Consider the following 14782-nt stretch of genomic DNA (forward strand, 5'->3'; position numbering starts at 1 on the left):
CTCTGGTATATCAAAAGCATACATGACACACATTTCCATTCTTGAGGCACAATGTTTATCTGTATTTTGTAAAGATCTTTGCTGATCCTTTGTGGGCGTCTTGGCATTGAATATTAGAAGTCTACGGTTACCAAAGTCAACGGTGGTCAGTTTATAGAACTTAGGAGGATGAAACTAAAGGTTGGCCCACGGAGATTCCAAATTGGAACCGTTTGGTCAAACGAAGATTCCTGGCGTGAACGCCTCAGTGCACTGAACCACCAGACCCGGCTACGTTCATTGTCGCATTCATCCTAAAAGCTTTAATGCTTTAAGATCAGAATATGCGTTTAAGGGTTCGAACATTGTTCTCTTTCACATTGATCGTGTTTTAATTCGACGGGGTAGGGTGAAATATGCGCTCTTTATTGGCTGCACGACATTCCCATGCAGCTTTTGTGTGGGATGATTGTGGGGGAGGGAGGCGTAACTACAACTTCGCATGGTTCAGCTCACTGAAGGCATCATCAATACCGGAGTGAAGCGCTCCCCCAGCAAACATCTGCAGAGATTTCCTAGACGCCTTTGGCTAAACTGCAGTGGAATCTGTAGTCTTTCATTCGCAACGCCGCTTCTGGGACCCGGCGTCTAATGGGGAGCACGCTCTTTCCAGACTTGCACTGCTGAGACCCGCAAAAATACTTTTAGGATTCGGTATTATTTTTACGTTTGATGGAAAATATGGAGATTATGTTGAAGTAACCGCACGGATATATCATACCGCACATGAATACCTCCGCACAGTATATTTTGCAGAGCCGGCTTTACACACAAGCCTTACAATGGATGCAGTAGCCCCTTGGGCAGCTGCCGGTGTCTAAGTAAGCGAGGGCACGGTACAGCCGAGACGTCGCGCGCGCCTTCCTTACTAGATGCGCAGCCGGCACGCTGGACAGCTCCTAGCGCGCACCCCGTTTTGTCGGCGCCCGAGAGGTTTCAGCACTTCGGAGAGCGCTCTGCGCCGGTAGAGGAGCCGAGTTCACCACCCCGGAAAGCTCCCTGTCCCTCCCACATTGGAGTAATCTCTCCTGGCATTCCCGGCGCTTCCTCCTTTCCTATCTCAGTGGACTGTGAGGCAGAGATTTAAGCGGATATTTGCAAGAGAAGACGGTGCTCATTGTCACCTCACAGACGAGCCTGTTCCTAGCTCCTTTGGAATTACCTGCTGTCGCTGCTGCTTCCTGAAAAGGATTTCATTGTTAACTTATTAAGCCAGAATCGAAGTATGGGAGAAAACGTGGAATGCAGAAAGAGAGCAGTGATTGGCGTCCTGGGGCTCAACGCATTGTTGTATCTTTTCAGTGAGTATCCGCTGCTCTTTTACACATGTTTCTTAAAGTCAAAAGGTCAAGATGCATATATATTGCAGATACTGCCGCTTGTGTGCATGATTATACCTCAGTCTCAAAAACGCATTTACGAGAAGTAATGTTTTATTATCCAATTAAACGTTTTCTTTATTCTGTTAATGAGACCGCTGCAGCCCTCCCCATCCAACTCCCTCTCAGAAAAGAACTAATTGTCTGGAGATAATGTAGCTGAACGTCGTGAGTACAACTTTCGATGTGTAACAGTCCTGCTGTTTCTGTTGTGCAGATGCGACTCAGATTTTGGCAGAACAAGAGGTCGAAAATCTCTCCGGGCTCTCTCGGGATCCCGAAAAGGATATATTTGTCGTTCGTGAAAATGGGACAACCTGTCTCCTGGCAGAGTTTGCAGCAAAGTTTATTGTGCCCTATGACGTGTCGGCCAGCAATTACGTTGATGTAAGCAATCATTTCAACATCAGTTACTAATTGATATACTTGTTGGTATTCTAATGTTAACTAGTTTAGTTGTGTGGCCAAGTTTCAGATCTAAAGAGATGCCTGTAACAAAGGCAGTCAAGGCATGGAATGCCGCAGAGCGCTGGCTCCACGAAGCCTCAGATCAGACTGCAGTCATTAGATGTGTGCAGCGGCGCCGTATTCACGAGGAGACATTGATGGTCAGATATCCCTATTCTGACATTTAAACAACACACTTTGCAATTTACCAACGATTTTGGAAAAAAAAGTTCTAATTTAAGACACTATTGCAAAACAATCTTCAGAACCTGTCAAGTAACAGTTGCATGTAGATCATTGTTTGGGCATGGGTGTTTGGATAGGAATACTCTGGTATACAATGAGTGTACATTTATTGTATTTATTTATTTGAAGGGTTTTTATATAGCGCTGGCTAGACCCGGAGGTATAATAGCGCTTTACATGCGGATCAGCGAGTTACAGGTTACATAATTACATAGCCAACTATCGATAAAGGAGAAAAAAACATGAGATTGCACAATAATATGAGTTATTAGCGGTACACACACGTCTTATGGGGAGTGAAAGGTAAAGGGGGAATGGTAAAACAGGGGTAATGAGTGCAGGTAGCAAACACAACGGGGAGACAAGGAAAACAATGTACGATGTCCGGCTGGGTAGGTGGCGGCCGAGGGGTGAACCAGAGCCAAACTCCTCTATAGCTGCATAGGACAGCTCCACCGGGCATCAGCCAAGGTTGCTCGGGCACCGCGGTAAGTACAGACAGTTATGGTTTCCGCTCAGGGGGCATCGTCATTCATATGTCGTACATTCACATGTGTGCTCATGTGTGTGTGTGAGAGAGAGAGAGTGTTTACAAATTAATATTTTATACTCGTATTTACCATATTGCTATAAATTAGACAGGTGAAGGCTCTTATTTTAATTGCATTTAACTTGGACTACATATACTACACAAAGAGTCCTTTCAACTTCCAATGTGTGAAATATCCTTGGAGTAAGGCATATGTGTACCACTAGTTGTTCTATGCTCCATGCATCAGAACAAATTCCCTGCATGATATTTTACCTACCCTGATTGTCCATATTTTATAAATAAATAAAAGCATATATATAGATAGATTGAGATGTCTGTATGTTCATGCATGCAGGAGAGCAACAGTGTGAGTACGTGTATATATATATATATATATATATATATCCCCTCCAAATACCTCGATGATTTCCGAAGCAGACCAGGACACACAGAGTTCGTTTGCAGGTTTATTAGCAGGTGAAAAAGTGCGACGCGTTTCGCCGATCGGCGAAACGCGTCGCACTTTTTCACCTGCTAATAAACCTGCAAACGAACTCTGTGTGTCCTGGTCTGCTTCGGAAATCATCGAGGTATTTGGAGGGGATTATTCGAGGCCTGTCGGTGGCCTGTCCAGGACCGCGCAACGACAGCCTGTGTGCACAAACCGGCATTGGAGGAGTGAAAAATATATATATATATATATATATATATATATATATATATATATATATATATATATATATATATATATATATATACCAACACACTCTTGCTCTCCAGCATGCATGAACACGAGGACATCTCCATCTATTTATGAAATTTCATGAATACATACGTATATGTTAATATAGCTTATTACAGAGATATTCACATGTCTATCAGTTGTATGTTCAAGTACCTTTGAGTGTGTGTGTGAGATAGCAATGAAAATACATATTTTTCTATAAATCTTGTTATTTGAAACACTAGTGAACCTGCAGCTACACATTTTGCTTTGCAGGCAAAAGGTCACATTGAATGTTATTACAATACTACAGGTTAACTAAGGCCATACTTAAAAAATGTGGTCCCATCCTCGGGATGCCTTTTTGATTAGATTCTCTCTCACTGCAGTGGTTTAGGTTCTTGTCATTGGTTAAATGCCTAGCTTCATAACTTTTACACATCAAAAGACAGTGTGGGATAAACCATAGATGCAAATCCGCTGGATGCAATGTGCTATTGACTGCCATTTTTGGAGGAAGGGCAATGTAGCCCACAGGAGGCTCTTTATCTTGGTAGTAATAGTAGGCGCTTACAATTAGACAGTAGTGGCCCATGGTGGGAGTGCTGCTGGGCGCTGATGTGGGGTGGGGGGTAGTAAACTACCGATTATGGCCGATTAGAGGTAAGTAAACATATAAATAAATGAAACGAATTTCGTTGCACGCGCTGCATCGCATTTGGCTATGCAGTGCGTGCAATGAATTTCATTTTATTTATTTATATGTTTACTTACCTCTAATCAATCATAATCCGTAGTTTACTACCCCCCACCCTGCCCCTCCCATGCCCCATGTGAGCGCTCAGCAGCACTCCCACCACGGGCCCCTACTGCAATTAGGAAAGTCTGCACAGTCTCTCATACTTGGTCACTGCCGATGATACATTGCACTAACATAAAATTGAAAATAAGGTCTAGAAGGAAATACATTCACAAAGCAAGATAGTTTAAAGAGATCTATGGGAATTTGATCAAACTCTATTGTGTATATGTGTGTTGTAAACAATTGGTGTGACATTCAAAATTAATGAAAGGAAACTAAGTTTGGACACGAAAGAAATACAAGAGTCACATCATCATAACATGCGTAATGTATCATTTGATTGTAACCCATAGTTCTTCACCTTTGTGCAACTAAACTTAACTAAGCAGTTGGGTTTGTGTAACCTAGTTTGATATTTCTTCGTTAAACGATGCTGTGTTTTCTTATCTTGTGTGAAACATAGGTTTTTATGTTATAAGTGAAATTTTTCTGTCATGCTTGTGTGGGCTTCATTGATGAAGCTGGGCCTTATTCACCAAACATTCATGCAATACAATGCAGCAAGGGTACCGTGCAATGTGAAAAGGGGAAGAAATGTGAAATATTTACCAGTATAGAGTACATTCCAGTTCTTTCATAGCGCTGGTACACTTTTTGCTTCCTAGCCCCAAAGCAGGCATCCTTGCGTCATGCTGCAAGGGTACCTGCATTGCAGGCCGGATGTTTTTGTGCAGGAAGGGCGCATTTCCCCACAAAACAATCCTCAGAGGCATTTTCCTCTTTCTAAATGTGCTGCAGAATGTAGCAGACTTAGTGGAAATAACGAGGAGGAATAAAGATATTGCTCCTTGTTATGCCTCTGGGGGGAGGCATATAATTCTGATGCATTCCGAGGTCTACCATTGTTGGTAGATCTGGGATGTGTCAGAATCCATGGGTGAATGTGTGGGGATACTCACACTCCACCCACGGCACGCCTCCCTGCTGCATAGTTATGCATCCCAGCAATTTGTGCTGCCTTGCTTTACTCTAGATTTATCAAGCCACTCAAGGTGGCCTTATGTGTTTTGATAAATCTCATTTAGGTTTTGTGTCTCCCTTATATCCCCTTGAGTAGCACAATGGCGATGCCAACCCTTGATAAATATGTCCCTTAGTCTGCATAAATCCGTCCAACGTTTTGAAATCCCAACAATGTACTGCATGTTCATATGGAAACTCGCCCTGCCGTTGAGCCAATCTGTTATATTTCACTGCATCATAGTCTAACTAGGTACCAGCCGCGGGCCGTGGAGGGAGTTACGGTGGGGCAGGGAGGCGGGGAGGGGGAGGGGCAGGGTGGAGAGGGCTAAAAAACGGCACCTGGATAGTTACAGGTAAGTAAACAATTTGATTAATAAAACGAATTTCGTAGCGCGCACTGCATCGCATTTTGCGATGCAGTGCGCACTACGAAATTCGTTTTATTATTTAAATTGTTTACTTACCTGTAACTATCCAGGTGCCAATTTTTAGCCCTCTCCTCCCTGCCCCTCCCCCTCCCCGCCTCCCTGCCCCACCGTAACTCCCTCCACGGCCCGCGGCTGCTAGGTACAGAATTTCAACTCAACAGCTGATAGGCGGTCCTTTAGTATAAAATGGTTCCTTTAAGAATTGTAGTGGTAATACTGAAATTTCCAATCAAAAACTCCCAGTGGTACCATGACTGAAAACAAATACTAATTTTAACATTCTGTGCGAGACGAAACCCAAAATTTTTAGTTAAATATAATGTGCCTGTATTTCCTTGAGTACCAACTTTACTGTATGCTCAGTGTTGCTCCAATTACAAAGTGGGCAATTCCACTACTTTTTGCCTACAATAAATTCATAATTTTATCTCCGAAGCCATTATCGCTGTTCACATGGTGCACGTCTCCTTTGCAGTAAGTACCCAACATCAGATAAAACAGTCCTCCCTTCCGCTTTGCCCTACAGAAAGCAACACAGATTCAATACCAAACCAAGAATTAACCTTAAGTATACTTGTGTGATTACACTGCGTTCATGTAGTTATTATATTTTTATCTGGCTCTTTTATAATGTCCTAGTATTGGGCTTTCTTTTTTAAATTTAAATATTTTTTTATCAGTATTGCATATTGTAAAGATTTTAATTAACCATATACAATAAAGATTTCCGACCTAAATAAAGGATATGTGTTGGCTGGACTCGTGAAATGCCTGTAAATACCATGCCACGCTTGGGGAAGGGGTTACAAACCTACATGGTTCTCTTAGCTCTGCTGCTCGCCCGAAGCCCAGTGTTTCTAATGAAGTGTGCACACTGCTCGCGGTCTCATCCTCGCTTGCGCCGCTCCAGCCGCAGGAGCACTCCTCAACCTGCTACTTACCTCTCTCCTGGGCTTCTGTTCACATTTGGAAGGCGCTTGTATCAGTCCCCATCGCGCATAGCTTTGCCGTCTTAATTGTAGCTAGGTACAGTACGGGCTCCTGCATACACGCTGCGGCTGATGGAGAATGGTTCTCCGCCTCTGAATTCTCACAAATGCTTCGTACGCAATTGCTGCTCATTTCCTCCCAGAGTTCTGTCAGCAACCTTGCAATGTTCAATATCCGAGGCCCAGTTCTATCCCTAGAACCCTGAGGATGATGCGGGATTGGATTTCGACTTTAAATGCAGACCCTCTCTAGATTGATTGTAATAGACAGAGGGGCCATGCAATTCTTGTTTTAGATCCGCACTTTGATCACCATTGTCACAGTTGTGTATCACTTCTGAGAGAACCGAGCCTCGTCTTTCACCTACACCCGAAGCGACGTCTTTTTTGCTTATTGTATAAAAAATAGTTTTTATTTCTGTATAAATACATTTATTATTCGATTGCATTATATATGTTTAGGGGCCACTGTTATACGACCTACAATTTTTGTAACCAGGCACAGTTTTGTGGACCTGCAAGGCAGCATGATTAGTTAAACTCGCCCCAAGATAATTTCTGTTTTGAATTTGTAAGTGAGTGTGTGTGTGGGTGCACAGTTATGTGTTAGAAATTGCCCAAATATCTTGCAATTTGTTGGATATTGTGTAATGGGATCATAACTCGAGGCCCGTCTTTACTGATTTCATCACATAAACAGGTGTTTCTGCTTCACTGACATTTCAGTCGCACGATGTTCTATACATTTAATCAGATATACACAAAGTATAGGTTCTGGGTTGTGCAATGTGCTCCTCATGCGTAGTGGTCAGACTCTCCAGCAGGACCGTGCTTGTGAGTTGTGAGCAATGTTCTGCCAGTGAAAATCCCAAAGTGTAACGCCATCCATGTACGTAAAAAACTGAGGCGGTGTTCCAATATCGCATAACATGAGCATTTCAAAACGATAACCTTGCCAAGTTAAGCTATATCATTTTTGCTACAAGTTCTTGATGAGTTTCACTTCTTGTTTTTTTTAAAGTGGCAAACGACACGGGCTGTGTATGGCTCATCATCCTGCAGAATTGTGAGATTACAATTGTCTTTTTTAATACCTAGGCCTTGAAGTGGTCCCGTGGGCCGAATACGTATATTCACATGACGCCCGTAGTCGATATGAAATAACCCACCGCCCTTCGGTACTCCTTTTCTTTTACAGATGTCTTGCGACCACAGCACATAGCAAACACCTTTTTAAAAAAAAAAAATCAAGATGTTTCAGAACATTTTATTTAAAAAAATGTAACTAAGAAAGCACTATGCTAGTAGACTGATGACGAGGGCAGTATGCCTCGATTTTATAGTATTACTCATAAATTAGAGTGTGCGGATAATACATAGTAGATAAAAAAAGCGGTTAAACAACGATACATTTGTGAAAAATGCAATTAAATGACTGAAATTCACAGGAAGTTTAATGATAAGAGTCGCACCTTTCCTGTATGTTCCATCCTTATCTAAAAAAGAAAAACTAATTGAAAAAAACATACAATTAACCGGACGCCTAGGCTTTATGCAAGCAGTGTATACTTAGGGCATTACGCCCAAAACAGAAAAGGTGAAGGGGGGATTGCTTGCAAATGTTTGAAAGAACTGGTAGTTGCCCTGGGAGGCTTTCCAACCCATCATGTTTGCCGATTGTGCCGCTCTAGACAGAGGCTCGCCTAATGCAAACCCGGAGTCTAGTCCTGCCTCGACTGCCAGCGACCCTCTTCGAGAATATGTTCTGAAATGCCAAGCAAGACCCCCTCAGACAAGAACACAAGCGAGACTAGCCCAGACTGCCAGGTGAGACCTCTGCCAGAATCTATTCTGAACTGCCAAGCAAGACCCCCCCAGACAAGAACACAAGGGAGCCAGCCGCGGCCGGTAGTGGGTGTACCAGCCGGGTGGTGATGTGGGGAGGGACAGGGTGGGGGGTAGTAATGTATGGATTACGGACTTTAACAGGTAAGTAAACATATCAATAAATAAAACGAATTTCGTTGCGCGGACTGCATCCCCAAATGTGATGCAGTGCACTAAACGAAATTTATTTTATTTATTTATATGTTTATTTACCTGTTAAACTCCGTAATCCATACATTAATACCCCCCACCCTGCCCCTCCCTGTCCCCACGTCACGGCCCTGCAGGAACTCCTACTGCCGACCGCGGCTGCAAGCAAGACCCCTCCAGACAAGAACACAAGCAAGACTAGCCCGGACTGCCAGGTGAGAGTTCTACCAGAATCTATTCTGAACTGCCAAGCAAGACCCCCAGACAAGAACACAAGAAAGCCGAGCCCGGACTGCCAGGCGAGACCTCTACTAGACTCTATTTTGAACTGCCAAGCAAGACTTCCTCCAGAAAAGAACACAAGCGAGCCCAGGCCAGTTTTGCCCTTGTTAGGCCTCGTCAAGTGAGGCATCTCATGGATCCTGTGGCAGAGCCAGAGAGGACCAACGCCTGAGCATATCGTTGGCCATAAGGTCGACACTGGTCTGAGTTGTTGTGTTTTCTTCTGGAAGGGGCATCGCTTAGCAGTTCAGAATGGATTGTTCCCATGAGAAGCCGAGTCAGTACTAATTTACATAATGTAGAACTCTGCCTCGAGTGGCACAGTGGATGAAAAACGATGGGGTTGGAATGCTATCCAGAGCGATTGTCAGTGGTTAAGACTATTTGCAAGAATTCCACCTTGTTTGGTGTGTTTGATGCATTCAGTGTACTGGTATAGATTATGTATCCTTGAGGAAATTGGAGCCTGGTAATAGGAGTTTGACCTGAAGCAAACATGAAGCCCATTGGATTTTCTTGTAGTTGTCACATTGGGGTATATTTACGACAAAGGGCGGAATGCCTCAAGCAAATCCACTAGGCAAAGCTGTGTCATTTAATCAATGCAAAGATGTGCCAAATTAACAAGAATATGGTGCATTCCTGTGCTCCCCCCTGCGTCGATGCGAAAAAAGCCAATGAAACCAATGCTGGCACCCTTGCGCCATGGAGCAAGGGTGCCTGCATTGCAGGCATGATTGTTTATGTTGAGGAAAGCACACCTTACTGCAAACAAACAATTGTTAGTGGAAACTTGCTCCTTCATGTCTGCTGCACAATGCAGCATTCAGACAAAGAGCGAAAACATGAGGAGAAATAAAAGTATTTCTCCTCATTGCACAACTCAAACGTCTCATTTTGAATGGTGTTAGTTGTTGCCGCTGCCTCAGATTTATACATCCGTGCAAAGTTGAGACAGTGTCAAACAGTAATGGGTGTTGCTGTAGAATGCCCACAGCAACACACATTGCACGCCCCTTTGTCACAGAAAATTGTGTCAAAGGGTATGATATTTACAATGCAATGTTAAGCCACGCAAAGTGGCTTGGCCTCACATTTTATATATTGAGCATGGAATTGTGCCATTGGGGCGTCATAATAAAGAGCAACGCTTCAGTGGCACAATCCCATGTAAATATACCCCAAAATGTCTTAATATTGCAGATGGCTACAGATGTTTTTACATTCCATTCCATTTGGGTAGGTATTGGCTTATTTTAACTGTAGATTGTTCAATTTATTTATGTCATTATGCTTGGGTTTTTCATTTGATCTAAGGTAATACTAGAGACAACATGTTTACTTGATCTTCTTTGTTGCAGTTTGTCATCTATGTGATTATATATGTTAAAAGAAAACCGAGTTGAGTCCACCAGGGGCACCTTCCCTGTTTGCACCCGGCGCACCGTAAAACAGGTGCAACGAGCACAAACAGGGAAAGTGCACCCTATTACATAGAATGCGATGCTCACAGGTCAGTCTCAAACTCATGCTGCCCTGGGGGCAGTGCATTCAAGTGAAATACGGAGTGGCTTCGAAGCAGATGCTCTGTGTTTCACGGTGCAGACGGCAATCTACCTGCACTTTAAAAGGGGATTAGAGATCCTCCTGCAGGAGGGCGCAGAGAGTGACTGCACCCACCTGCAAGGGGATGTCTGGGGGTCCATATGACCTAATTTCCTCCCTCCAGTGGGCCGCTATCCGGGGGAACACTGTCAGTGCGCCCCTGGACAGCTTCTTTGCCTCTGCGCCTGTGTCTATAATACTGCAAGGGGATTCCCTCATTTGCATAGGGCCAAGCCCCCATGCAAATAAGGGAATGCCCTCTTGAGAAAGTGCTGTCGCTGTATGTGCACCAGAGCTTTCAGTATTGCAGAAGAGGCTGCACAAGCATCTGCAGCCCCTTCTGTAATACCAAAATGCCCCGGGGGCATGCAAAGCGGGCCCAAGCACCTGTTCATCCCCAGGGCACTTCCATAATCCGGCCCCAGTTAGGCAATGGATCGACCTATTGAGGAGTGTGGGTATATATTCAAGAGAAGGTCCTGTCACTGTTTGATAAGACCTGTCACCATTGTTCATTTTCCTGCAAAGAAATGAAATGTTATATGCTCTCTCTGTGCTCTTTTTTAGCTTTCTTGCCATCTGAGTATTGATTAGAAATGTGAATTATTTATAAAAGCAAATATCAAATCTTATATTTTAGCCCTTTGCTTCTTTTATTTAATGCATCGGCGCAACATCACAGAAAGCACAAAACATGTGCTGACTGGATGCATTTAGAGAGAGGTGCCTACATTTTTCTTGATTGCTTTAAGTAAGTCAATTCAGAGAATTTGGAATATAATAATCACTGGTTATGCCGTCTGTACCTTGCCAGATTCAGCTGTTTTGAACCCACGGTCACTGGTCTGCACAATAGCTTAGAGGAATTTGCATATTGGAACTGTTGTTTGAGTTAGAGAGCTGGTTCGTGCAACCTCCAGTTTTCTAAGTTTAGTATTTAACAAATGTGAAATGTTGGTGCAATTAGGATTATCAAATATTGGAGTAAGTATGGGTAGGTATGACGATATCAGAATTGGCTATAGGTTGTATCCCATTCTGTTGTTGTGTAGAAAATTATTGGATCTTTGAGTGCTACTTTGGGGCTGACATTTCTTTTCAAACAAATTAGAATGTTTGATTTTTCCAGTCATTGATCTTTCACCTTCTTCACATTGTTTGAAGTATTCTGTAGAAGATGCTACCTGACCCTTATATGACAGGTGTTTGATGGCTGCTGGTGGAGCAGAGTTACAGATATGATGAGTCTGGCGGTGGTGGGGTCCTTGGTGAGGGAGAGGATGAGCTGGGTGTCATCTGCGTAGGATACTATGCTGAGTCCGTGCTGTCTGACAACGGTGTCGAGGGGGGGCCATGTAGATGTTGAAGAGCGTAGGGCTGAGCGATTATCCTTGGGGTACTCTGCAGTTGATCTCTGTGGGTTTGGAGAGGAAGGGTGGTATTCTGATTCTTTGCGTTCTGCCGATGAGGAATGAGCGAAGCCAGTCGAGGGCTGCTCCCTGTATGCCAGCGTCATGGAGTCTGGCGTAGAGTGTGCGGTGGGAGATGGTGTCAAAAGCTGAACCTCTGTCAGAAGGACTGCTATGCTGCTTAAAGGACTCCCTGGACTGTTTTTCTGGAAGGATTGCTTTTCTGCTTGATGCCCTGCTGCCTGCTGCTCCCTGACTTTGCAAAAAAGACTCTGCCTTCCCTCCAAGTGATCTCCAATTGCTTGCTGGCTTGCTCTGAAGTCTCAGGGACATAGAAGACTGCAAATCTGCTGGTGCTGCTGGACTCTGCCTTCCGTGAACCTACCTTTGCTTGAGGTGCCCTCTCCAAGTTCTGGGCCGCAGAAGTGCTTTCTGCAGCTGTTTTGCTACAAAGTTGACACATCATCACGTTTGCGCTGATCGGAACCAATATATCGCCCATTGATGCTGATGCAGAGGCTGTTCAATGACTTCAGTTGTACAGCCCGCGCAGTCTGACGACAAATCTCTGTATGGCTCAACGATGACACATTGCCTTCACCTCAGAGAAGTTGGAAGAAGATGCAGCAGCCTGAGTGTGTGGAAAAGATCAACGCATGTTGCCCTCTGCGTTGAAGTTTGCTCTATCCAAGGTAATTTTTCAGCAGGCCCTGTGTGGGTTTTGTAGCCGGCCTGCTTTCCATCATGGCCGGTCTGAACTTTGGATTTGTACCAGTTCCATGCGCCCTCAAATAACCTTTTGACTGCAGGTGACTTATTAGCACTGTTTTTGCTTCTAATCTTTAAAAAAAATTATTGTGACTTCTACTGATTGGATTCTTGTCATTTTGGTCTTGTTTTACTCAGATAAATTTTTTCTATTTTACTAAACCTGCTTTGTGTCTTTTTGTGGTTTAGTCATTGTATTACTGAGTTTGTGTGTGTATTGCACAAACACGTAACACATTGCCTTGTTATATGAGCAGGACTTCCCATGCCAAGCTACCATTAGGTGAGCACAGGTTATCATTTAGTGTGTATCTAGCTTACCCTGACTGGAGTGATGGTTTGTGCCTGACATGGGTGTTTTCCTCATCCAAACAGAAATCCCATTTCTAATGCCGGGCTCCACTCAATATGACTTTTTTCATTCAAAGATAGGATCCTAGCTTCAGATACTTAGTTAAAACTCCATTTCTAGTTGAAGGTTACTGATGTGTATTATTGTGACCTTGCAGTTGACTAAAACATGAGATTACAGACTCTTTTGCTGATCCAACCCTGTAAACTGGAACTGAGCTATGAATTAAGGTCACAATATATGGGCTGAAAAAGACGCCTTAGACTTTTACTAGTTCAAAATTTGGAACACACACACAGTGATCCAGCTGTTCTATGGGAATAGTAGTCAAACAGCAATGGTTAACATCCTACCTGGCCCTCACAATCTACTTGTGGGCTGTCTAGTCAGACCAAGTAATGCACATTTTAAATCAGTACCATTTGACTCTAAGGAGTTCACCTAATCTTCTGTGATATGATTATTCTCCTGTTGCTCATTCCTGCAGGAGTAAAAAAACACATGCTTGGTTGGTGGCAGACCTAGTGATGCTATTTTACATCAGTACCAATTGTTTATAGGGAGTTTATCTAATCAATAATAGTTCACCTGTTCAGTCCTTCAGAAGCAAACCACTCAGGCTCAAGTGCTTTCAGCAAAGAATATGAAATCTTAATGGAAGCATGAGGAGGGCTTCAGAGAGGATTTTAAATAAATGCTACCCTAGAATATTCTTCATATGTGGGCCTCTTCAGAACAGCTGATAGGATTATAGGGGGCAGCACCCCTGCTCCACCATCATGTACAGTTCACCTTCTTCCCAAAGAGCGTGGTAACTGTGAAATCACAAGCAATTGTCCCTTAAGCCAATTTCACAAGCACAGTACAGCTCCACACAGAAATGTCCACTCAAATTGCAGCACCCCCAAATGAAAAGCTCTCCCCTTAAACAACCTAAAAAGAAATGATGTGAAAAATCAAAACCCAGACAAAGGTAACTGAAAGCTGCTTAAAGCAGCCTAGCACCCATACTACTGAAAACATGTTCTAGTACAGAGACTATGTTACAAAATATTCCCAGTTTTATACAATTAGCACTATAGCACATACAGTAAGCACCTCAGGAGCTAGTTATAGGTATGATGTCTCCCACTTTTTTTGGCTGGCTGGTGCCTTAATTAGTTGAAGAGCATGAGCCGGATTAGTGTTGTTTTATAACGTTAGACCGGGGGGAAAGTTTGCTTGTCAATGGAACTTTAAAGCTGTGTACAGCTGTTGGCTGGAATAGTAGCAGCATTTGTTCACAAATCTAAAGTATTCACTAGAACATAACACCATAACATGCACATATCTGCAGCCTGATAATATAAAGTAAACATAACCTTCCTTTAACTTTAAATGACAAATATGACCATGTTCTAATTTAAAAATGAACTCAAGACTGCATCTACTCTGAAGGTGTCTGTAAGCTACTGGTAGCTCGTTATCGACTGGTTGCAGACATGTGATCTAAGGACTACTGACTCATCAGTGGTATCCAGATATTGGAAGTGCACTCCAAGCATCAAGTGGTTGACTTTGTGTTGGAGCTATAGTGATGCAAAAGGCAGAAGGACTCTTGACTCCCAGAAGACTCAGTTGACCATAGATGAACAAGACAACCTTTTTGGGGTGCAGTCTGGAGAGAGAGGGTGCATGTAGTCTAATACAATAGGAAGCTGAGGACTGCAGGAGCGTCTTT

At 43.4% G+C, this 14782-nt stretch overlaps 1 protein-coding gene across 1 annotated transcript in view; it reads left to right on the forward strand.

Moving 5' to 3' along the window:
* The first annotated feature begins 503 nt into the window (after positions 1 to 503).
* The window catches only part of LAMP5 (lysosomal associated membrane protein family member 5), a 115306-nt gene continuing 101027 nt past the window's right edge, over positions 504 to 14782 (forward strand). Inside the window, exons 1-2 of the mRNA XM_078647083.1 lie at positions 504 to 1340; positions 1636 to 1805. Of these exons, the coding sequence (XP_078503209.1) occupies positions 1265 to 1340; positions 1636 to 1805 (246 nt within the window). The 5' untranslated portion in view covers positions 504 to 1264. The remainder of the gene's footprint in view (positions 1341 to 1635; positions 1806 to 14782) is intronic.

Source organism: Lissotriton helveticus, chromosome 6, assembly GCF_964261635.1.
Source record: "Lissotriton helveticus chromosome 6, aLisHel1.1, whole genome shotgun sequence".
Classification (NCBI taxonomy): domain Eukaryota; kingdom Metazoa; phylum Chordata; class Amphibia; order Caudata; family Salamandridae; genus Lissotriton; species Lissotriton helveticus.